At 43.5% G+C, this 26,504-nt stretch overlaps 1 protein-coding gene across 12 annotated transcripts in view; it reads right to left on the bottom strand.

Moving 5' to 3' along the window:
• The window catches only part of Arhgef11 (Rho guanine nucleotide exchange factor 11), a 128,135-nt gene extending 101,957 nt beyond the window's left edge, over positions 1–26,178 (bottom strand). For 10 of the 12 annotated variants that reach the window (XM_036190135.1, XM_036190142.1, XM_036190138.1 and 7 more), the window contains exon 1: positions 24,966–25,785. In XM_036190135.1, the coding sequence (XP_036046028.1) occupies positions 24,966–24,997 (32 nt within the window). In that variant the 5' untranslated portion in view covers positions 24,998–25,785. Of the gene's footprint in view, positions 1–24,965; positions 25,786–25,836 lie in introns of those variants that run through there. The other 2 variants (XM_036190136.1, XM_036190137.1) reach the window with 2 other exon arrangements.
• Positions 26,179–26,504: the final 326 nt, after the last annotated feature.

Genomic DNA, 26,504 nt, shown 5'->3' with positions numbered 1-26,504 from the left:
TTCTTGATTAATAACTGATGTGGGAGGGCCTCAGCCCATCATGAGTGATGTCACCCCTGGGCAGGCAGTCCTGTGGTAGAGAAGAAAGCAGCCTGAACAAGCCAAGAGGAGTAAGCAAGGAGGCAGTGTTCCTCTCTGCTTCAGTTCCCGCTCTGACTTCTCTCAGTGATGGACTGTTACCTGGAAATGGAAGACTGAATAAACTCTTCCTCCCCAACTTTCTCTTGGTCATGGTCTTTACGACAGCAATGGAAACAAAACCAGAACAGAGCTAAAACAATAAAACATCTAGAAGAAATACTGGAAGACCTTGGGTTGGGCAATGGCTTTAGATCTGACACCAAAAGCACAGCAACAAAACAAAACTCTTACCACTAACAATAAAAGGAGAAACAACTCAAATTAAAAATGGGCAAAGAGTCAAGTATGATGAGACATGCTTGGAATCCCAGCACTCTGAAGGCAGAGGCAGAAAAATCACAAGTTTGAGGTTAGCTTGGTTTATGTAGCAAGTTCAAGCCAGCCAGAGCCTCACAGTGACATTTGGTCTCAAAACAAAAACAAAAGGCAAAGGATTTGAATAGGAAATGTACAAAGGACCAATAAGCACATGAAAAGATGTCCAACATCATTAACAAAAATACAAACCCAAACCACAGAAATCCCAGTATACACACAGGATGACTGCGGAAAAAGACCACTGGTAAGCTGGGGAATTGGAAGCCCTCACACATTGAAGAAATTGGAGCCCCCATAAACTGCTGATAGAATTTAAATTGGTGCAACTACTTTTGAAAACATTTTTTGTATGTGTTATGTATGTGAGAGCACATGTGGATGAAGTCCTAAGGTTGATTACGTGTGTCTTCCTTGATTGCACACTACCTTATGTGTTGAGGCAGAGTCTCTCAGTGAATCTACAGCTCTGACAAGCTAGTTTTCTCCAGAGATTTTCAATATTCCCTTTTCACACTAGGTTTACAAGCAGCCACCACACTCTCCCACCCTTTACATGGGTTCTAGGGATCCGAGCTCCAGTCCTCACTTGCACAGTAGGTAGTCTACCTGTTGAGCTATCTCTCCAATCCTGAAAAACATTCTGACAGTACCTCAAAATGCTAACTATAGAGCTACCATATGATACAGAATTTCTGTCAAAGGTACATACCCAAGAGAAAGAAAAACATGACTCCAAAAAATTGTGCCTAAATATTCACAGCAATATCACAACAGAAAAAAAATCCCAAATACAGCCGGGCGGTGGTGGCGCACGCCTTTAATCCCAGCACTCAGAAGGCAGAGGCAAGCAGATCTTTGTGAGTTCGAGGCCAGCCTGGTCTACAGAGCGAGATCTAGGAAAGGCGCAAAGCTACACAGAGAAACCCTGTCTCGAAAAACAAAAAACAGAACAAAACAAAACAAAACAATCCCAAATACATACTAATCAATGAATGGATAAAAACAAAAGGTAGCTGGGCGGTGGTGGCGCACACCTTTAATCCCAGCACTCAGGAGGCAGAGGCAGGCAGATCTCTGTGAGTCTGAGGCCAGCCTGGTCTCCAAAGTGAGTTCCAGGAAAGGCGCAAAGCTACACAGAGAAACCCTGTCTCAAAAAAAAAAAAAAAAAAAAAAAAAAAAGAGGCATGCTATAAAACAATGAACCTTCCAAATATCATGCAAAATGACATACTGTATGATTATGATTCTTTTTATATGAAATGCCTAAATAGGTAAATCATAGAAACAAAAGGTAGATTAGTGGTTGGGTCTGTGTAAGTGTATAGTGGGGGTGAGTGCTAATAACTAACAGATTTCTTTTGAGGATGATGAAAATGTCTGGAATTAGGTTACAATGATAACTGTATACTCTGAAGGGTAAACTTCATCATGTGATATCTCTAAAGCTGTTTTATAAAAAGAACGTATGTTTAAAAGAAAAACACCTCTAAAACTGCAAAGTGTTGCACAAATGTAAGAGGCTGTTATAACTAGAATAAGTGGCTGTGGACTATGTAGTCGTGAAGGCTCGATGAAGTAGCAATTAAACCAGCCAATTTACTAATCCTCAAAAAAATATGTCTGCAGACAGGGAGGTGCCCAGCCTGCTACAAGTTTCCATTTTAATTCACTTGCAGTCCATCTCTGACCAACAATACTGAAGATTAAATGCACAGGGGAAGGAAACAAAAACCAATTCCTCTCCACAGCATAGGAAATCTGTGTGTGCCACAGTTAAATAAACAGAGGTTATTAATTCGGTAATTAGGCCCACTGACCCTTGAAACGATGTGTCAGTTGTCACTCCCCTGGCATCCTATATGACTATTCTTTTCATATTGGACCACATATTGTAGCTTAAGCACATGCTTATCAATATTAAATCCCTACAACCTCAAATGCAAACCCAGCACATCAACATGGGATCAAAAAGCATTTCTATTTGAAGCCATTAACTGCCAAATATGACTTCAAAGTAAAATAAAAAAGGAGAGTAGGCTCTTAATCTTTACCAAACCCCACTGTGAGCATTCCTGGTGAGGGCCAGGGCCTTTAACCTGCTCTCTTAGAAAGCACTGCATTGCTTCTAGATTCTAAGGCCTTCTGCCTCCCAATTAGCCTTCAGGTTAGTCAAATGCTGAGATCACTTACCTTCATTACCTTCTCCAAGGCAGGTGGAAGAGCAAGGAACACAGAACACAGGGCCAGAGAAGGTGCCAGGGAGAGGACGACAGTTGTTACATGAGACAGTATAGAAGGCTGGTACAGGGGAAAGGACCACAGACTCCATCCAGCAGGGCTCATGCCGCAGTAGGCTGGTAATCTCATCTTTTCTCCTCAGCACCCCTTCCCTGCATCTTTCTGACAAGAGTTCCTAGCCTAAGAGTTGGTAATCCTCCTGCCCTAGTTAATTCACTTTCTAATCTTATAGCTTGCATAGGAAAGGCTCTCCAAGAGCTGGGGGACAAACTGGGTGACCACACAGATAAGTAGCTCCCCAGTTAATCACTAAGAGGGAGGGAAGGTACTCCATTCAAGAGAGGGCAGGCTGGATCGAAAGTGAAGCAACTCTAAAAGAGCTGTCAAAAACAGTGCTCTGGGAAGCCGAGGAGGGGAGAAAATAGAAGCTGAAGTTACCTGGAAAGCAACCCTTCCCTCTACCCTAAGCTTTCCCTCACAAGCCGATGGTGAGAGTAGAGCACAGCAGTAGACGGGGACTGCTTTGAATAAAAGTGCCCATGGTAAATGGCACGGCAATGATTATTAAGTGGGGTCTTACTCTTTCCTGGGTTACACCCTAGTTCTGGCAACAGCACCCTAATAAAAAGTACCAAGTATCTACACCCTAATAAACATACCAGGGGTCCAATCACTAGGACAGGAAACGAAATGCACCAGACCCTCAATGAAGAAACTGCACTGGTGGGGTGCCAGTCTAGAGGCAGGGTTATCACGGGCAGAGATGCCAGTTTTGTACTTGGTACTCCACTCACCCAGGACAGTGATAGGGCTCCAAGCCACACAATCCTTGTTATAAATCTCAGAGTAGCAAAGACAAGACATGGGAGGAAACGAAGCCCAGAGTCCCAGGTCATTAGAGGAGCGAGTGCTACAACCGTGGAGGGAAGAGGCTCTTCAAGACGGAGGGTAGGAGAGAGACTCCCCACGTCAGTCCTTTGGGGGCTCTCTGGAGTTCTGGGTAAGATCACCAAACCGGAAGGGAAACCAGATGCCGTGCTGACTCCTTAGTCTGAGCACTGAGCTCACTGTCTATAGTTCTGAGCTTGAATGCCTGTACACCCAGTTCACTGAGAACAGAGGCTCATTCCTGTAATCACAGTACTCAGGTCTGAGGAGAGAGGACTGCTTAAAGGTCGAGTCAGCCTGGGCTACACAGTGAGTTTTAAGATAGCTTGTTCTGTACAGTGAGACTCATTTCAAAAAAACAACCAAGAAATCAAACAAACAAAACTGTCACAGACATATATCAGAAAGATTGTTAAAGCACTTTCCAAAATGAGCAAGTATTAGGCAAATAATCTCCCTCTTCCTGCCCTTTCACATGTCTTAACAGGAAGATCTATTTGAGAGAACAAAGGAGTGTGAGATATAGACTCACCAATGTGCAGGATCAACTGTATTAGTGTAAGGGATCAGTCTGAAAAGCTACGAAAACTTTTAGCCAGGAGCAAAGTAGTTACCATTGAAGTTACCGGGAAAACCCGACTAGAAATTTTAGTAATTTATTTCAGGCAGCTGTCTGTTACCACTTACAGAACACAAAGCCCGGGACTAGGAAGGTAGTTAAGAGCACTAATTGTTCTTACAGAGGACCCGGGGTCAATTCAAAGCACCCGCGTGGCCACTGACAACTGCCTGTAGTTCCAGAGGTCCAATGCCCTCTTCTGGCCTCTGCTGGCACTAGGAACATAAGTGGTGTACAGACAGACACGCAGGCAAACATCGTACGTATAAAATTAAAATGATAAACCTTAAAAAAGGAAAAAGTACTACAGGATCCAGCTGCAGATATTTTGGAAGTATTTACAAAATAATAGGCACAAAAATAAAAATTCTTACAGATGTCATGTAAGAATCAACAGGGACCTATGTGACAGAGATCTATAAGAAAGAAGAAACTCAAATTAAGGAGAAGAAATTAATCCAGTAAGATTTCATTAGTGAGTCTTTTAACTTTGAACATGTATTTAAAGGAGGGGAAGGACAGAAACAAAATTAATGATGGAAGAGTGGACTGTCTGTGCAGGGCCTTGCCACTCCTCGTCAAGAAGCTGAGCTTGGACTAAAGTAATACCTGTATCACCCCTCTAAGGAACACGGGGAAGAAGGGGAGGAAAGAATGTCAGAGCAGGATGCTGTGGAGGAGCAATGTAAAACACTTCTGGACTCATGAACTCACAGTAGCTGCAGCTTGCCACCCGAATAGGACCTACCCAAGATTAGGAGCATCATTCCATTATAGACAGAGGAGGGATCAGGAAGCCTAACCCTTCTTGAGTTAGGGTTAATAATAGCTGCTGGGGGAGACAAGTCATTTTCTTCAGTGGTGTAGCCACTGGTAGTTGCCCATGCTCCAGTGTATCTGTCCCCTTGCCCTCCAAAGCTCACACAAAGCAACCTTAACTAAACCCAGAGTTCACAATAAACCAAAACAACAAAAAAGACATGAAAGTCGGAGGACACTTGCTTAGAAGAAGGGGTTTAGGGGAAATAGGAAGGGGAAGATATGGAGAGGGGAAATGACCAAAATACATCACATATATATTCCCAATTGTCAAAGAACTAAACTTTTTCCTTCCCTCACTCCTTCCCTCTCTCCCACCTACCTGTCTAGCTACCTACTACCTAAGAGCTTACATTCCATCCTCACTCTAATTCCGAGCACGCCTTTGTGACTCCTTCAACTAGCAGAGTCCTGAGGCTAGGTTGTTATCTCTGCAAATGTTCTGGGATGCTTACTCAAGAAGCCTGAAGCCACAATGAATGAAATCTAGCACCAAACAGAAAGAAAATCTGGAGCTCCTCTATCATGTGTGGGATGGAGAAAGAGATGGATGCCTCAGGAGCTCTAGCTGTTTCCAGGCCCTGGCTGTGCCAGAGTCCTGTCGGAAGCCCTGACCTGTTCCAACACCACTCCAGCTGAGAGCAACTGCTCCGCCCAGCCCAATCAACCCTCCGAAAAATAAGCAAAATAAATGAGCAACATCACATAAAGTCCCTGCTGCTGCTGCTGCTGCAGTTTGTTAAGGAGCAATGGATGGAGTGAACAATAGCCATCCATTCAAAGCTTCACTACCAGGACAAGTCATCCAGGGAGCAGATCCCAGCTGCAGACTATCAGATGAGGAAAGGATGGTGTAATAAAACCTGGCAGCTATGGGATTCTTTGTTTGTTTGCTTGTTTTGTTTTCCGAGACAGGGTTTCTCTATGTAGCTTTGCACCTTTCCTGGAACTCAATCCGTAGCCCAGGCTGGCCTCAAATTCACAAAGATCCGCCTGGCTCTGCCTCCCGAGTGCTGGGATTAAAGGCGTGCGCCACCACCGCCCGGTAGCTATGGGATTCTTAATTACTAAGTGCTGTAAGAGTTAATCTTCAGAAGACCCCTAAGAAATAAATAGTATTGTTCTCAATATCTAGAGAGAGAAAACAGGCTTAAAAGGGAAAAACAACAAGAAATACAGATCTATTTGACACAAACTTCATGCTCCTCATAGACAATACTGCAACAAGATGATGACTGCAAACCCAGAAGGAACAACCCAGTAGCACAGATTTACGACGAGAGTTGAAGCTGGGTATGGTGGTGCACACCTGTAAAACAAACACCTAGAAAGCAGAATGAGGAGGACCAGGGCCAGCTCCAGCTCCGGGGCTACATGAGAGCCAGTCATAAAACCAGAGAGGCAATAGCAACAACAAGACCCACTCTGCAATCAAATCCAACTTTCGCACTTTTAAGCTCAATGAGAGCAGGCAAGACAGTTCGGGCAATAAGGGCATCTGCCTCGAGCCTGGTGACCTGAGTCTGATACTTGGGACCCACATGGCAGAGAACAGACTGCTGAAGTTGTCTTTTGACTATGCCTGCCCCCACCTCCAGGCACACAAATAAATAAATAAATGCAGTTTTTTTGTTTTTGTTTTTGTTTTTCAAGACAAGGTTTCTCTGTGTAACAGCTCTGGTTGTCCTGGAACTTACTTTGTAGACCAGGCTGGGCTCAAACTCATAGCAATCCTCCTGCCTCTGCCTCCCAAGTGCTGGGATTACAGGTGAGCACCACCACCACCAGGCAATAAATACAGTCTTAAAAAGTCGATGAAATGGAGGCCAATGAAAGCTAAAGGACTTAATTTAAAACTGTATCTTTGATTGAGGTTTGTATACACACACACACACACACACACACACACACACACACACACACACACACACAAAGGAGGTACTGACAATTGAACCCTAGGCCTTATGTATGCTAAGCAAACACTCCACAAACACAGCTATATCCCCAGCCTTAAAACTGTTTCCACTTCTTAACAATTAAAAACAGAATCCAAACAGACAATAAGCAAAGGATCTGAATAAACACTCCAATAAGGGATATGGAAATAGTAAACATAAAGAAAGATGTATGACAGTTTTAGTCTTTAGGTAAATATAAATCAACCCAAAATTCGATACTACTTCACGCCACAAGGATGGTTGTGATCAAACAGAAAAAGGTCTGTACCTGTAGTCCTAGCTCTAGGGAGGTGGAGGCAAGGAGGATTACTAGAACCCAGGAGAACCCGGGGCTTGGGGCTTGCCTGGGCAACCCAGCAAGCCTGACTGAATTTGTGTGTGTATGTGTGTGTGTGTGTGTGTGTGTGTGTGTGTGTGTGTGGTTTAAATTTGATTTTATTTTATGAATATGCGTGTTTGACCTGTATGTTTGTCTGAGCACCATACTCATGCCCGGTGCCCTCAGGTCAGAAGAGGGTGCCAGATTCCCTCTCCCCCTCCACCCCCCCCACCCCCGGGGGGACTGAAGTTAGACAGTTGTGAGCCACAATGTGGGTGATGGGAATCAAACTCTGATCTTATGGAAAAGCAACAAGTGCTTTTAACCTTTGAAACATCTCTCTAGTCCCACAAGGTCTCAACGAGATCCAAGACAGGCACACCAAAACTGCATGGAGAAACCTTGTCTCAAACCTGTCCCCCCAAAAAACCCAAAACAAAACAACCAAAAAAAAAAAAAATGGAAGGGGAAGGGAAAAGAAAAAAGAAAGAAACAGGGAGGTAGATGGAGTGTGCTTATAATTCCCACACTCAGGAGACTAAGCCAGGGTTTTAGGCAACCCTCACTACATTCAATACCCTGTTTCAAACAAAATAAAACTAAATCAACCAACCAACCGAATGACCAACAAAACAAAACAAAACAAAAGCAGACTGGAAAGATGGCAGCTGAGGGTACTTGCTGCACCTCCAGCTAACCTGAGCTTAGACTCCAGCACCCAGCTCACACCTGTCTCCAGTGAATCTGGTGCCCACTCTAGACTCCAAGAACAACCACACAGACATGGCACGCGCGCGCGCGCGCACACACACACACACACACACAAATAAAAATAATAAATCTGTTAAACATACACAAAAATTTTGAGAAGAAAAAGGGAAGCAAGGCAGGCAGGCGGCAGGCAGACAGGCAGCAGGCAGGCACTAACAATAAATAGTGTGCTATTTAGAACCACACCTTCAGAGTTTGCTGCTGGAAATATAAAATGGTGAAACCACTTTAGAAATCAGTTTGGATTTCTGTTATCATCACCCATTCCCCTCTTACTATATACTCAGGAGAAATGAAAATAAGTCTCTACAAAAACTTGAACACGCTGGTTGGCTCAGTGGTTAAGGGTACTGTTATTCTCACAGAAGACCAGGGTTCAATTCCCAGCATGTGTATGGTGGCTCACAACCATCCATAATTCCAGTTCTAGGGGATCTGATGACCTCTTCTGACCTCCTCAGGCACCAAACACACACACGGTACACATGATACACACACATGCAAAATACTCATAAATATAAAAATAAAATAAATAAATCTAAAAATAAAGTTAAAAATAACTTGTACATAAATGTTCGTAGCTACATTATTCATAACAGCCTGAAACTGGAAAAACTCCAAATATCCACCAGTTGACAAATGGATAAACTAAGAATGATATTATCCATCCAATATAACATTACTGGGCCATAAAAACCTACATTTTATAATATGTTTTAAAATATGCTAAGTGAAGGAAGCCAGCCACAATAAACCACATATTGCATGATTCTACCTATATGAAATATCCACAGTAGGCAAATCCATAGTGACAGAAAGTAGGTTCATGGTTTTTAGACTAGGGAGACAGTGTAATGGGAAGCAACTGCTAGCAGGCCCAAGATTCAGGGTGTGTGTAACGAAAATGTTCTGGAATTAGACATTGGTGACCGTTGCACAATTTGGAATATACTAAAAACTACTGAACTGTACACTCTAACATGGCAAATTTTATGGCATGTAAACTGTTCCTCAATAAAGTCATTAACTAAAACTTGTTGAGAGGATTAGTGTCTAGAATATATGGAAATTTTCAGGAATTAAACAGTAAGAAAACAACAGCTCAATTTAAAAAGGGGACATAGAATTGAAGAGAGCTCTCAAAGGCATACAAATGGCTCATCAACGTTTTTCTAACAGTGCCCAACGTCCTCAGCCGTCAGGGAAATGCAATTTAAACTACTGTGAGAGTTCTTCTGAACTCCAGTCAGACGGCCAGCATCAAGAAACAAACAATAGCAAACACTGCCAAGGATGTGAGGAGAGGGAGACCATGGTCAGTGAGAATACAGACTGGTGTAACCACTATGGAAGTCAGTGTGGAGATACCCCAATTCTAAAGCAGAACCCCTACAACCTAGCTGCATCATTCCTGAGCAAACACCCAGGGACTCCACCCTGTTTTACAGAGATGTGGGCATCCATGCACATACTGCTCTAACCACAACAGCTAGAAAATGGAGTCAGACTGGAGGTCCAGTAACTGATGACAGATAATAAAAGCACACTACATACATGCAGGAGAATTTTACTCAGCTATAAATAAAAATGAAATGATGAACTGTCTTCAGGAAAATGGATGCAACTGGAAAACATTACACTAAATCAGGTAACCTAGGCCCAGCAAGGCAACTGTCACATGTTCCCTCATACGTGGGTCCTAGCTTCAAATTTTTAGATTTGTGTGTTTAATTGGCAGTGTCGGTAGAGGTCGAGAGCTAGAAAGTGCCTAGGTGAGTTAGGAGGGGACAGAAGTACACATGATATGAAATTAGGAGGAGGGGAAATATCGGAGATTAAAGGTTTAAGGAACTGGAGTGAGGAAAAAGGAGGAAAAGGATGTGTGACTGGTTAATCAAAACTAAAGATGTCTAAAAACCTCATGGAAATCCACTACATTGTATGCTAATTAGAAAGCGTAATTTTGAAAAAGGAATATGAACATGCTGCATGTGTGGACAATGCTTTTCCCAGGAGACATGGCTGCTGAATGAAAATCTCGGTGCCAGCTGTGGGGTGCCTCCCCCAGTGCTGGAGGCCACCTTCTCCCTTGTAAGAGCACAGTCTGCTGTCAGTGTTCTCACCTGACTCTTACAGCCAAGCGGGAAAACCCTACAGCTGAGCACACGCTGGCTACAAGACAGAGAAACCAAGCTGGAATTGACCTGAAAACTTCTTCCCTGCTGACTGACTTTCCTAGTGTGGGAAGGTGTAGTCAGGCTGTTGTGGGGAGAAATGCCAGCAGTAGTATTACTCAGAATTGGATCTTAAATGCTACAATACCAATTTGTCAGGCAAGATGTACTCACTAGTGCAACAGTGACAGGAAGGTTATGGGGATAACCAACTGTTTTGTGAACGGATTTGAGGCTTACTCCACAGGAGGGAATTCATGTTTGGTACATAAACCTGGTCAAAAGCCCACGGCTTGGGAAGTCATAGACCCTTGGATAGAACCCACCAATGTTTTTACAAATGGACATGTTGTCAAACTGCCTTCTAAAGATTTATGTTTATAGATACGCTGCTTTCAGTCTTGGTCAGAGAAGCTTCTTTTAGTAGGCAGCAACAATTACTACAGAGACGTATGCCTAGCCAAAGTGCTGAGAATAACTGACTGTTGGGAGCTCCCCAAACCTGACATCTGTATCATCACTCCCCACCCCAAAGCTCAGGAAATATGCAGAAGATGTGGCACAAAGAACCTAAGAGCCTGAGGATGGGGAGGAGTGATGTGAAACGTTGTCTTCTGGATGTAACATGGATGTTGCACTCATAAACTTACTTCATTGATAATTACCCGCACAGAGTCTGCCTAAGATCAGTCAACACTCCACCTGTAGTATTAATTGGCCATCGTGGGTTATAAAAAATAAAAATAAAAAACTGGGGAGGAGGACATGTTGGGAGGTGTCCAGAGGGAATGGGAAGGGGTCCTAGAGGTGGACAGGATCAAGACACTATATACATATGAAACTGCCAAAGACTAAGTAAAAGGCATTTTAAAACACAATACATTTTTCAGTGTATTTTACCAACCATTTCCTTACTACACAGTTTTAGCTACTAAAGTGTACTACACATGAAGATAAGCCTGGAGCAGGTTAAAGATGCCACACTGCTTGGTGGTAGAGTGCCAAGCCAATTCTGAGATTTTATTTTCTTCAACCTTGCTGAAATTCCCAGCCCCAGGGCACTACTCATTCCCCATCATTAACCAACCAGAAGACAAAAGCAGAGCCACCCTCTTCCTGGATGGCAAATACAAACCTCAGCTTGTAAGGCAAGGAAGGACATTTTAGCTGGAAGATAGGAGCATCTCAGGAGACTTGATTCCTAGAGGCCATCCTCACTACTGCCCAGCAACAGTGAGGTCTGCCCTCACAAGATCTGCAGTTATTTGTCCTCACCATTGCCCAGCAACAGTGAGGTCTGCCCTCATAAGATTTGCAGTTATTTGCCACCTAGGTCTTGCCAAGAGTGTAGGAAACAGGAACAGTGCTAGTCATCCCAGGACTTGCTAAGCACTGAATTAAAAAGGAAAAAAGAAATCCCCAGCTCCATCACTTTTTAGCTCATGGATATTAGGCAAGATCAAGGCTTTCTAAGCCCGTTTCTTTATCTATAAGGCGGGACTGATGGGGGGGGGGGGGGGGGGTGGGGTGAGATGGCTCAGCAGCTAAAGGTCCTTGCTGACAAGCCTGATGACAAGGGTTTGACCCCCAGGACCCATGTGGTAGGAAGAGAGAATGGACTATCATTAGGGTTCTCTGATCTCCAGTCTTGTTCCATGGCATGTGCCCCCCCCCCCCACACACACACACAAGAAAAATAAACGTAACACATAAACTACAACGAGCTGGGACTCTGCAATGCCCAAGGTTAGCTAGCAGCACACTGACAGAGAAACAGAGGGGCATGAGAGTGTTAGGTTTAAAATCTCCATCTTTTGAATCCTTTTCTCCCTGGCGATTATTGTCCTACCCTACTTAAAAAAAACAAACAAACACACAAACAAAAACAAAACACATCAAGTTTTGTCTCATATTTCCTTTAATCCTGTCACATCTTTCCTCCTGCCTTTCCCCCAAGAGTTACGAATCCAGGTCTTTGCATTACAACTAGTAACTCTTTAATTGCTTGTTGAAGCTCTTGCTTCCACAGAATGTCCTGTGTGTTCTCAGGACCTAGAAGACTACCTAACACTTAATATATAAGTCATGTCTTGCTTATTCCTCAATCAATGTGCCAGGCCTAAAGTTCAGGTCTACTTTATGAGTGTGTCTCCAGGAACGCAGAAGAGCAGCTATTATCCTAAGGCTGGGGGCAGGGGAGGGCAGGATATGCCGTCACACACAGACTAGGATTTCTGGCTTCTAACTTCTTAATTAAATGACCTTAAGGTTTGAAGTGTTAGAAAAACCCCTGACCCAGGAATTCCCAGGCCTTGTATATCTCCCATCACCCTGATCTCAGACTCAGAGCCACTGGTATGGAGAACCTAGAAATAATGAGAAACAACCCATTATCATGGAGTTGCCCATGACACAATGAGACTAAAGGTTGGGTGCTCTGGTAACCTTACTGTGTGGTCTGTGGGCCCCATTTCAAAAGAAGTGCCCAAGGCTCTGGTACAGACCCTCGGAGCCTTGAGAAGAGAAGCCTGGTTGCAGTGTGGGCTACTACAAGGGTGGAGAACAACAGAGTAGGAAGCATGTTCAGGAGGAATCTGAACATTCTGAGAACTTGTACCAACAGTTTAAGAGAAATCAATGGTATTCCAAAGGTCCTTCTTACTGAATAATCCAGAACCTCACATCAGTTTAGGGAATCACGTCAGGAAATTTATTCTCTTGATTTAGTCCCAAACTGAATTAGATGTATTTGATTTAGGCAGACAGCTTTGACATTTCTCTGAGAATTATTTTTTTGCTACTTCTTCAGGGCTAAAGCAGAATTTGGAATTATAAACAAACCTAGAAAAAGGGCTGAGGAAGGTTTCACAGATGAAGGTGATGAATGTGGTTCAGTTCAACCCATTTAAGCAGTATTTACAGGATTCTAGCAGTGTGGTAGGTGTAAGGACACAGTACTCACCATCCACTCAAGAAATTCACAGAAGAGAGCAGAGCCATGTTGGTGTAAGTTTAGACACAGACAGTTCATAAAAAAGGCACTGCCATAAGAATGCAAGAGCTAACAGCAGCGGGGGCAACACTCCAGAGCCTGACACAGGAAAAGCACTGAGTCTGAGGCCAGCTTGAGCTACGAAGTGAGTTCGATGCCATCCAAGGCTGCTGACACAGTAAGACCCTGCTTCAGAAAAATTACACATTCCACACCCACAAAATGAAGAGCTAATTAACAGTACAGATGTCACTAGGTGCTGTGACACTCTCAAAGCATGGAACACAGATATCAGTATCACCTGAGCTGTTAAAAATGCAAATTCTCAGGAGACTGAGCCAGAATTAGGGACCTGGGCCCAACAGTGTATATTTTAAGCAGGCTGATTTGCAGCCAATTCTGATGTGCACTGGAGATGAACAGCCTCTGGCCTGGGCACACGGTCCTACTTGAAAAACAGTCCTCTTGTCAGAAACAGGGAGTTAGACTTCTCCCTTTCTCACTAACCCTGGCTGTCTATCACCATTTCCTTCTCCTCTCTTCTCATTGAACCCAGGATGAAGTAGTTACTGCCTCACCACTGCCCAGCAACATGCCCAAGGCCACGATACCCACCTAGTAAGCTCAGTAAGCTCAGACTGCTCTTCAGAGGAAGATGTTCTTTGCCTAATTTTCTTTTCCTCTCTCCTTCCTGGCTATCATTCTGTGTCCCAATCTGAAGGTCTCTTCCTCCAGGAAGTCTGTAAACCTCAAGGTGTCCTTCCCATCTATTCCAAATGGTACGAGAAGAGTAAGTTTAGGTACTCCCTCACATCTGTCTTCTTTCCACAAAACCATCTGGTCCTCGACAGGACAGTAAGCATCTTATTCACGTTGAATCCATGTGTTTGGCACCATGGCATGTGAGGATTTGTTCTATTACCTTATGTGAGGGACAACATGAATGAATTCTCCTAATACTGAACCCTGTTCCTGTGAAGACACTGAAACCTAAGTGGTGTTTTCCTTTGTCTCTGGGGCTCTGAAAAGAGGGTTTGCAGTTCTTACCCAACACAAGGTCCCTTTCACACAGCTATTCACTCTACTCTCGAGTTACCACCTCCCAGAACAACAGTGGCCTTTCTCTGCAGCCGTGGTCTCTTGGAGAGAAACTTCTAAGGGCTCTACTCTGTGGAATGAATTGAGCCAGAGTTGGGTAGGCAGCACAGACAACAGAAGGGTAGATCCTGCCTTCAGACTCTGTGGGGGAAGAGGCAGCCTAGAAACTCAGCTGCCGATGGGGAAACCCCTAAAACTTTGATAAGCTGAAGGCAACAAACCAGCAAGATTGGCCTGTCTCTACAATAACTACTAAGTACCCAAGGCCTACTATCCAATATGAACAAGAATTCTTTCTTTGTTTGGTTTTTTTTGAGACAGGTTTCTCTGTGTAGCTCTGGCTATCCTGGAACTCACTCTGTACTAGGCTGGCCTCGAACTCACAGAGATCCGCCTACCTCTGCCTCCCTGAGTGCTGGAATTAAAAGCATGCACCACCGCTGGCCGGCTATGAACAAGAATTCCTGACCTCAGCTCCTGGTGGCAGTGTTTATGCACATGGGTGTTTTGCCTGCATGCATGTCTATGCACCACATACATGACTTGGGCCAGCAGAGGCCATTGGATACTCTGGAATTGGAGTTTCAGGCAGTTGTTAGTTCTGGGAATTGAACCTAGGTCTTCTGGAAGAGCAGTCAGTGAGTGCTCTTAATTGTTGAGCCATTTCTCCAGCTCATCTGGCAGCAGTGTTTAGAGCCATTTTCTTAGGAAATCAGCAATGTCAAAAGTGAGCTACAGTTCAAGTCTAGAAATAGTATTTGTTATGTATAAAAAACACCTAATATAACAAGAACCAGGAACTAAAGGTCACCCAGAAATATAAAGAAGACACCCCGTTCTTGAACCTTTACTGCCAGGACAAGATGTGACAATCGACATAAAATGTGTGAAGAAAGGGAGAACGCCTCTTTCTTTCTTTCTTTCTTTCTTTCTTTCTTTCTTTCTTTCTTTCTTTCTTTAAATCAAAGTCTTCTATGTGTGTGGTGCTATGCATGAGCTTTTACATAAATTCCGATTTTATTTTACTGTTGCTTTATTCACTATAGCAAAGTATTACAATCACCCTAGTTGTTCAACAACAGAAAAATGGGTAAAGAAAATTTGGTGTATATATATATGAATACTACTGAGCTCCGAGAAAAAAAAAATGAGGTTAAAAAAAATTGCAGAAAAATGGATGGACTTACAATGTATACTATTAAGTGAGGTCACATAATCTCAAAAAAAAAATCACATTTTCTCTTTTACATGTGGGATCTAGACAATAATATGTAAACAAATATACCTGGTGAGTGCTGTCTAACATGAAGAGAAGAAGAAAAGCCAACAGAAGGAGATGAGAAACACAAGTCATGAATCCACATTGTGAAAGAGGGCACACAGGTAACTGCTTTTTAATTCTAATTCTATTGTAGGCTTTTGTTGTTTGTTTTGATGGTGGACAGGTGCATAAATTTAATGAGCAGCTTCCCAGGTTCTGAGTCTGGTTAATTTTGGTGTGTAATGTTTTTTATTTATTTGCAAGTTTTTTAAAGTTTATTTTAGGGGGCTGGAGAGATGGCTCAGAGGTTAAGAGCACTGGCTGTTCTTCCAGAGGTCCTGAGTTCAATTCCCAGCAACCACATGGTGGCTCACAACCACCTGTAATGAGATCTGGTGCCCTCTTCTAGCCTGCAGAGATACATGCAGACAGAACACTATATACATAATAAATAAAAAATTAAATAAATAAAAGGGGCTAGAGAGATGGCTCAGAGGTTAAGAGCATTGGCTGTTCTTCCAGAGGTTCTGAGTTCAATTCCCAACAACCACATGGTGGCTCACAACCATCTATAATGAGATCTGATGCCCTCTTCTGGCCATGCAGACACAGCACTGTATACATAATAAATAAATAAATCTTTAAAGTTTATTTTAAGATGAACTTTTATATCAATTCTTTTGTACAAATAAAGAATAATAGAATCAAACTGCTATATGTATGTGAAGAAGGAATAACAGAAATGTACGGTAGAGTTTGGTGGTATTAATCACTAAGAAAATAAAAGACTAATGGGGTTGGAGGAGACAGAACATTTGGTACAAAGGGGTTAAAATGAATGCAGTGGCCTCAGAAGCAGGTTGGTCTACCTGACAGTAGGAAATGGCAGTATGACCACAATTAGCAAGCTGTAGGCTGAAAGGAAGAGGATGCCATGAGTTCCAAGCTAGACAGCTAAGCCTAGAAAAGAAAAACAAGTAGGTTTCAAGCAAAATAGAATTTGCCTTGGATTGAGATCTCAGCAATCTATCTTCCTTCCCTCCTTCCTTCCTTATCTTGAGACATGGAACTCAGTGTACAGACAAGTCTGACATCAAACTCTCAAAGATCTGCTTACTTCTGCCTGAGTGCTGGGTTTCCATGCCAGCTAGCTACCTGATTTTCAATCACTCCTGCTTTTGTGCACCATGATCCCAGAGCCATATCTGTCAATTCTCAGTTGAGACTCAACAGAAGAATAGATAACCCAAGTATGGGTCTTCCAGTGACAAGTGAGGTTAAATTTAGGCCAATCTGGGTCCTTGGCAACCAATTTCTTTGACAATACTTACCACTACACCACAGAGTTCACAAAAGGCTTTATAAAAATTATCCTGATCATAGCTAGTCAGTGGCTGAGTGGGGCTCACACAACAACCTTCGCCCTTAAAGTCCTCTATTTTCTATATCCATCTACTAGTATGGTTTCTAAATCCCTTGAATATGGTCTGATATTTAGGAATAGAGTATGAATGATTAATCAGGATCCATTAAATATACGCCAATCTTCTCAAAGCATGACCCAATTTCCTAAGAGCTTACCCCCAAACCAATTGTCCTTTCCCCATCTCTCTAAAAGACTGCACTGAAGGACTCAAAAACTATTTATTAGAAATGGCCTAACCCAAGAGTCTTAGCAAGACAAATTTGTTCAATACTCTGTACTCAGTGAACTGCTGGGTACCAGTGGGAGAAAAGTGACTTTTAATGAAGTTCCTATTCTATCAATAGCACTGTCCCTTTCCTAATCAACTGGTTTCACAGTCGGGAACCACATTAGATTCAGCCCTAACATACCTCGTTGATTCTGCTTACAAAATGCCATCTGTACCCAGCCTCTACTTTCTTTTCACTGTCACCATCTATTCGGACACATAAGAAACTCATCTCTTGCAAAGATTGCTATAAAAACTTCTAGCTAGACTTTTCAAATTTGAACTCTTCTAATTCAAATATCAACACCAGGATTTGCAACTTTACCCACCACTTTTTAAAGTCTTGTATTACAATTAATTGTGTGTATGTGCGCTCATAACTGCCATAGCACACATGATGTAGGGGCCAGAACAATTTTCAGGAATTGGTTCCTTTAACCATGTGGGTTCCAGGGGTTGAACTCAGGTTGTTTGATTTGATGGCAAGCACCTTAACCCATTGAAACATTGAACTAACCTTAAATGTTGTTTTAAAAACCATTCTATAGTAAATCTCAGCAGAATCCTCCATAAAGTCTGAATTATCGTCCACCTTGTACACACACATCATCGACTTAATTCTTCTCTGCTCCAGAGACCCTCCAGCACACCATTTTCAGTCCACACCCATTCTAGCTTTGCTCATGTTCCCTTTGCCCAAAATGGCTTCTCCCTTCCACCTAAAAGTCAACTATTCTTCTCCTGCCTTTTTAATTTTTTTCTTCAGATTTATTTATGCATATGGGTATTTTATTTGCAAGCATGTTTGTGCACCACGTACATGCCTAGTACCCACAGACGTCAGAAGAGGGTGTCAAATCACTGAGAGCTGGAGTTATGGAAGGTTGTGAGCTACCAAGTGGGTCCTATGCAACAAGTGCTCATAACCGTTGAGCCATCTTTCCAGCCCATCCTCTACCATTTTTTATCAATATCATTCTTTCACTCTTGTGATTTTTCTCCCTTCAAATCCATCTAACCTGGGTGTCTTTAAACACCTTCTAAATCTATTGTCTCCAATTGTATCAGGGACCACAGTTCCTCTTCACATTCCCACACTCCCATATTTCTATTTTTCTTTCCCTTTTCATCAGGCACTCTTTCCCTCCTTTTTTCCCATGAATTTTCAGGGAGACAAGATAATAATTGCTAAACAAAAAAGTCCTGGCTCACTGAAAGCATGGCATCATTTCCAGAGGCTCTAAGAACATTATAATTTCAAGGAAAAAAATTTCAAGGCCGACTAGCCCAATGGACTAATTTTTCTGGTTAAGAAAATGAAGATCCAGAGCAGGTGAGCATTTTTTCCATGTAGCTAGAGGCAAAGCTGACTCCAGCATCCATTTCTATTAACTGAAGAGGCTGGCATTTTCCCTACAAACTCCAATGTGAGTTATAGTCTTTAATTTTTTTGAGACTAGAATCAGCAACTTCTTTTTTTCCAGTGCTGAGGATCGAACCCCGGGCCTTGCACTCTAAGTGCTCTACCACTGAGCTAAATCCCCCCCCCTTTTGGTTCCTTTTTTTTTTTTTTTTTTTTGAGACAGGGTTTCTCTGTGTAGCTTTGGCTGTCCTGGAACTCACTCTGTAGACCAGGCTGGCCTCGAACTCACAGAGATCCTCCTGACTCTGCCTCCCAAGTGCTGGGATTACAGGCGTGCGCCACCACCGCCCGCAGCAACTTCTTTTATCTTGTTTGACCAATGGGGTGAAGGAGTGGCCATGGAAGACATTTACAGGTCTAAGCTTGGGTTTTTCCCCACCACAGTGATTAAGATAAAAAGAAGGGGCTGGAGAGAAGTACTTGCTGATTTGAGGAGGACCTGAGTTCCATTCCCAGCACTCACATGATGGCTCACAACCATCTGTCACTCCAGTTCCAGAGGATTCAAAGAGACATAGATACAGACAAAACCCACATATATATAAGATAAAAAGAAATAAATTTTAAAAGGGGGAAGTGATCAGCCAGGTGGTAGTGGCACGCACCTTTAATCCCAGCACCCAGGAGGCAGAGGCAGGCAGATCTCTGTGAGTTCAAGGTCAGCCTTGTCTACAGAGTGAGTTCCAGGACAGCCAGGGCTACACAGAGAAACCCTGTCTAGTAAAACAACAACAACAAAAACCCCAAAGTATGTTTTACTAGTATATTATTTAAAATTTTAATTGGAAGATTTATCATATGGCTTAGAAACTTATCCCTGAGTGCTGTATGTCTTCCATTTTTTTAAATTCACTGAATATTTATTTCTAATTTAAATTTTGAAATATAAATATAATATATAATATAAATAATTTATAAATATAATAGAAATCTAATTTATATTTTGGTTTTTCTGTAGACCAGGCTGGCCTTGAACTCAGAGATCCACCTGCCTCTGCCTTCTGAGTGCTGGGATTAAAGATGTGCGCCACCACTCTCAATAAAATATTATTTTTAATAGTAATGCCACTATAATGTGAAGCAGACTCAGTATAGATTAAAATAACTCATGTAGTACAGAATTTTAGAGCTAGCAACCCATTTTAAACACACACAAGTCCTGGATCTTTAAAGCAGTCAGGGACACAGACTCCAGTTTCCACACCGTTCCACAGAGGCTGTAGGCTTCTAGAACTCCCTTATCTATGTGTTCATTTAGGGGCTACTTATACAGTCTCCACCAAGATCTGTTTTTGGTTTCTGATGGATGCAATCATCTTTATGTTTTGTATACTCCAAAACTGGAGGGCAGTTTCTTTGCCAGACAGTATTCTGACCAGGAAAAAAGGTATTAGCTTGCTCTATTAGAACATTTTGAGTATCAAAATTAAGCTTAGCCTGCTGCTGGCTCATAACGCTGATTAATCGCCAAATATTTCTTCTGCAAATCCACTGTAGGCTCTCATATTCTAGATGGAAACATGGGTTTCCATGTGTGGAAAACCCGGAGCAATTCAGGGCACTTACTCTGCTGTTCTAGATCATGATTGCTGAGCTGGGAAACCAGTGTTCTAAAGTACTTTAAATACGAATATACACTAAATTAAATATACAGGGATTTTTGTGTTCTATAGAGACAGGAATCTCAGGTGGAAGAGGTTCCTGACAGTGACAGTTTGAGGGTCTGCATTTCTTTTGAAAGATTCTACAATGCCCTGAGATCACCAATCAAACATTTCCTGGGATTGCTAGTGAAACTTAGTGGTAGAGTACTTGCCTAGAATGCAAAAAGAAAGAAAAAAGCGAAGAAGAAAAAACAACAGCCACAAATTCTAACTGTATCACACAAAGAGACATCTAACTAGGCAAAACAGAAGTCTCTTCCATTTATCAGAATGCCTCGGAGGAGCTGGGGAGACAGTTAGGGAGACAGTTAGTAGGAAAAGTACTTGCCCTTCAAGCATGAGGACCCGAGTTTGGGTTCCTGGAGCTCACTGGTCAGCCAGCCTCACTCACCTCATTAAGTCGGCAAAGTCCAGGTTCAGTGAGGACCTTGTCTTAAAAAGTAAGATGGAATGTGATTGAGGAAGACACTTGATGTCAACCTTTGAACTCCACATACATGTGTGTACACAACCAAGTATATGTGTACACACACACACACACACACACACACACACACACACACACGAGCACAAATATACTCTCGTGTCCACTGGAAAACTATTCCTTTTTGGTTTTTTGAGACAAGGCTTCAGTGGACTGACCTTAACCTTATGTGTAGTCCAGGCTGACCTTGAACTCAATCTTCCTGTCTCAATTTCCCAACTGCTGGGATTATAGGGTGGGCCACCATACCCACCTATCAGTATTGCCTTGTTTCTTTTTGAGACAGGGTCTGTAGCTCAGGATGGCCTCAAATTCCCTATGAAACCAAGAATGACCTTGGATTTTTGATCCTTCTACCTCCACTTCAAGAGTGCTGAGATTATAGGCATGCATTACTGGTGATTAAGCCCAGTTCTTCCTGCATCCTAGTAAGCATGCTACCAACTAAGCTATACTCCCTACTCAGTACTATTTGTACATTTCATGTACCTTGTACATTTCTGCAACAAAAAATGTATTCATTCTTCTTAAATTTCTCAAAATAGTAAAACTTTCTGATACTCCTTAAGTTATAAAATTATTGTTATTATTGTCTTGAGACAGGGTCTCAATATGTAGCCCTGGCTGGCCTCAGGCTTGATTTGTAGACCTTGTTGGCTTTGAAATCAGAGATCCACTTGCCTCTCTCCCCCAAGTGCTAGGATTAAAGCTGTGCCACCACACCAGTTTTAATTTGTTTAGAATTAGTTAATTCATAAAGTAGTACATAAAGTTAAATCAAATCCATGAATTTACCATCTAGTTTATACAGTTTCACAATTTATAAAAGCAATTTGGAATTTCTTATTTCATTTTATTTGTGTCTTTCAACAGCCCTGTAAGGGAGATACAATAAGCAATTTTCAAATGGCACAATCATAAACGTGTAAACTAGAGATGACATTAGTGTGGCACTTCTGCTTTATACAGGAGGAAAAGGAGAAGAGCAAGAATTCTTGGCATAACTATACTTTCCTGGTTTGGTCTTCAAATGAGCTACCATTGTGCAAAGAAAAGTTGTTCTGTGGATGCAAACTCCTAACCTACCCAGCCCCCCAAACCATTTGCCCCAAGGAATCAGACATGCTCTCTATTTGCAATACAAACGCAATTCAGATGAAGGCCCAAAAAGATGTTATGGACAAAAACTACAAAGGACAGGGCAACCACAATTTTTCTCACCCTTCACTAACAACTGGTGATCATGAAGAGAAAAGTCATCTAAAGACACTTCATGCCTTCTATGGTCCTAGGAGAAAACTGATGTAAAGGCTGCCAAGTAGGTAGCCCAGTCTTCTTTATTGAAACCACATTGTCTTTAAATATAAGGGCCTCTATCCTGTCCCTTTATCTTCTAGAAAATACATATCGCCAAGGAAATGTTCTCTAATTTACCCTAAATTGACTATGTGATGAAGTCATTGAAACGACACTTGTTGGTGTGTTCACTTATCCAGACATGCATTTGTTGAGTATTTATGGAGCACTGACCACATACCAGGCACCAAACTTAGCAGACAGGTCAAAAACAAGTAAACCCACACAGCCCCTGCTTTCAGAGCTCAGACTAGTGGCACTTCTACGTGGCCTTTGGGAGAGCTGTGTTCTTGAGATAGGGTTGTGGTGTGTAACTCCGGCTGGCCTTGTAGCCCAGTGGCTTCAATCCTGTAACTCCTTCAGCTTCCCTGTACTGGGGTTGTGGTTCGAAGCATGTGCCACCATGTCTACTCCCCAATTAGGCTGACTGCTTTCGATAAGAAATACTAGTTTTCTAAAACACTCATAACACCCTACACAATAAATAGATAAACTAGAAGAGAACAGAAGCCCTAACATGACAATTTGCAACATTTCCATCTAATCCATCCCTACAAGCACAGCATAAGACTAAATTTTCCTAGGGAGGTGGAAGCAGGAGGATTGTGAATTCCAGATACACAACAAGTTGGGAAGCCAGCTTGAGTGACAAAAAGAAAAGATTGTGACTTATTTACATTTGTAAGGTACAGCGCCTAGGACGTCAACAAGTTCAACAGTGTAACTTCAAAGCTATGGCAGCAAGATCAGATAAGTCAGCTAGAGGAAGCCAGAAGAGGCTCTCAGTTCCAGGACTGACCCTGTGACTGGAGCAGAGAATCAGGCACGGTAAAGGCAAGAAGTCTTACCTACAAAGTACACTATCCCATGGGAGAACGAGGTGCTTAACTCTAGAGATTATAGGTCCAAAGTACAGGGGAACACTTGACAAGCACCTAACCCAACTGCCTAAGAGAGAGAGCAAAATGGTGTCTTACTCATTTAGATGGTGAGTCTATAAACCCCTGTAGACAGGATGGGCAACAAAAAGGACCAGGGATTCAAAATCAAAAGACTTAGATTTGAGACTAGATCTTGACACTCCTCAGACAATGCTAAATGGCACCGGACAAACCAGAAGTCCACTCAATCTCATCTGCAAAACATGAATAATATCTGGTTTGCCTACCTCACAGAAACATGAGGTTCACATAAGGAATGTTCTAATGAAAGCACTTGGGACCCTGGGATCTGTATCTGTGAAGTCGTGCAAGCTCCTAGAGGAACCTCTCATGTTAACCCAAAAGCCCTCACTGCCTCCTCACCACTTCATACCTGGTTGCCATCTGCTCACACCCCTGAATTAATAGAAACTGTTCAACACCCAAATCTTAATTTGGGTGTACTAATCCCCAGCTTCAAAAGGATGAAAAGACAGACATGCAATCACCTTCACCTCCTTGCTCTGACAGTTTCAGTTACCCTTTCCCTGGGGCAAATCACAGAAGACCACAACGGGAAGGGGAAGGGAGATGCCAACTAGCCACACTGCCTTTGTGACTGCCTCCTCTTCTCTACTGCAAGGCAGTTTCCCTACATAAGAACAACCAAACAGATCTAACAGGGACCCTGAGAAAACACAGCAGCAGTCTTGGGGAGATTATTATGCATTTTAGGCCGCATTCCACAGTCCAAAGGAAATTACAATTAGCATGTATAACCAAAGGTTAAGGGACACAGAGAGGGCAGCTGCTGACTTACAGGTTTTCTTCCCTACCTCGTAAATATTATGTTTTCATCTGACTGTTCTCTTCCAACCACCTCCCTCTCTATTCAGGCAGGATGTAGGGAATATCCACGAAACACACCCCCTGGGAGGATTTTTAAGAGTTGAAGAGGAGAAGGAAGAAATGACAAGGCAGACACCTACCAAAGTTGTACCAGCCCTTTGGAGGGCACAATGATTGAGCTGCAATGTTACCAGCAACAGAGAAGGCAGATCAAGCTCATGGGGGAAGGGGCATCATGTGCCTCCAGCTGATTTCAAGGGCCTAAGAGCCAAAACAACTCCTTCCGGCTTCAAGCAGAGGGAAGGCCTGTTTTGCAGAGTCGAGCTTATTAAGAACAGCCTGGAAAATTAAACCTCAAGCATCAGACTGTTGGTAGGTCTCAATGTAAACTCTAAACCTGAAGAGGAAGAAATTCTAATGTGGCCTCAACATGTTGGAGCTCTATCAACCACTGGTGAAAATTCTGATGATATGGATACAGGGTATTTCTGTCCCAGCATTTCAGGCCAAGAGTGTCTTCCTCATTTTAAATGGAAACCACCCTACCACTGTGTCCGACCATTCCACAACAGTCAGCTTGATGGAGGCCCACAACCCTGCCAGCCACCCCTACCCTCCTCAAATATCTAAAACTAGTCCCCATTTACCCTGTGAGTTCCCATGACCAGGCTGGGTCCAAGCTTGGAATCCCTAGGCTGGCAAGTGAGGGCCTCAGAATCAGCCTTACACCTGGTCTAAGGCAAAAGCTACTGAAAGCATTTCCCCCTCCTCTCCAGCTTCACTGCTCATTGGTTATAAATGACTCAGACTTAGGAGGTCTGTTTTGGACATGGACACACAGAGGGACTATAAAGATGTATACTGACATACCCACAGACCACAGTTCCTATCTTACGTATCCCTCGGCTCAGTCAGTTCAAAACACCTCCCAGTCTTTTTAGTAAGTGTTGGAAAAATCCCAAATTATTTGCAAACTTACCTGTCTATACTATGGGGTAATCTTATGCTCATGGTTTCTTGGTGTCTCCACAGTTCTGGAATCCTGTAGCTTCTTTGGGCGTCTTGATCAGGCCTGAATCCCTTGCAATGTTTAAGGAAGGTGAGAGGAAGGCCTCCCAAGTTGAAGACTGAATCCTTTTTCCTCCAGCTGTCAGGAGCCTGGTAACTGCAGAACCGGTCTACTTCTACCACTTAACATGGTCTCCTCCTTTCTTGACCCTTTACCCTCCCCTTCCCTTGTCTTAAAAAAGAAAGAAGAAAATGGGAAGGGGAAAAAAAAAAAAAAAGAAACGAAAGAGGAAAAACTATGACCTTCTTAGAAACCAAAACGTCAACCACAAATCTCTTTAAGGGTAGCACTCTGCGCTAAAAAACGAACCACAGAAAGACTGTGACTTCAAAATATCGGTCTTAACTGCAGCCAGATAAAAACCATCCTTTCAATCCAGTTTTCCCAGCTGTCCTTCTGTTGACAAGGGAACCCTTAAGCTCCAAAGGTTGAAAAAAATCTCTCGTTTCCAAATGCTTAAAATGCCAGGGAAGGAAAACAAAACAAAACAACAAAAAAAGGCTGAACAAATCCGAAATGGCACTCGGGGAAAAAGAAAAATCTTCCAGATGATTTGCACAGTTAAAATAAATAAAACCATACAGCAGTATGTACACAACACGAAGTCCAGTGGAGCTCTGGGAAGCAAAATTTGTGGATTGGAAAACAAAACACCAATCGTTTACATTAAAGGTTTTGAATTCTGAAATGAGCCAATTGTGCAGACACACACACACACACCACACCAAAAAAAAAAAAAAAAAAAAAATCACAAAACACCTGAAGCGCAATGCTTTTTTACCTTCAAAATGGTAGCATTGGCCAAAACCCCAGGATATCTTAAATGCTCTTTTCCCTTTCGACCTGCAGGTTCCTCCACCTAGCCCAGTCCCGTGCTCAGACCCAGCCTCAGATCGGCCTTTTTCTGAGACAATTTCCTCAGTCAGCGCTGTGAGATCCTGCACGTCCAAGGCTCCCAAAGTCTCTCTCGCCGCAGCGTCCTGGACCGTCGTTCCCGCTTCCCCTCGCCGGCCGATCGCGCCCGGCGACCCGCTCCCACTATTGTTGCGGCTCGGCAAGGGCCAGGGCGCCCTCCACAGCGGCGCGGAGAGCCCGGGCCGCGGCCTCGGCCTCCGTGCCCACCCGCCCGCCCGCCCGCCAGCCAGCCACAGCCTCCCCGCTCGGCCGCTCCCGGCGTCCGCGTCGCGGCCGCTGCGCTTCCGGCCCCGCCCCCGCGCGCGCTCGCTCAGGCCAGGCCCGCTGCCGCCCGGCCCCGCCCCGCCCCGCCCGGCCCCGCCCCGCCCGGCCCGGCCCCGCCCCGCCCGGCCCGGCCCCGCCCCGCCCGGCCCGGCCCCGCCCCCGCCAGCGGACTCGGCTCGCCCCGGCAGGCCGCTGGCCCCTCCTTGGCACCGCCCAAGCTCTGGCGGCCCCGCGCGCCCCCGGCCCGCGCGTTGCGGCCTAGCTGCTCCG

The sequence above is a fragment of the Onychomys torridus genome, chromosome 6, assembly GCF_903995425.1.
Source record: "Onychomys torridus chromosome 6, mOncTor1.1, whole genome shotgun sequence".
Taxonomy (NCBI): Eukaryota; Metazoa; Chordata; class Mammalia; order Rodentia; family Cricetidae; genus Onychomys; species Onychomys torridus.
This window is presented reverse-complemented; position numbering and strand designations above follow the sequence as displayed.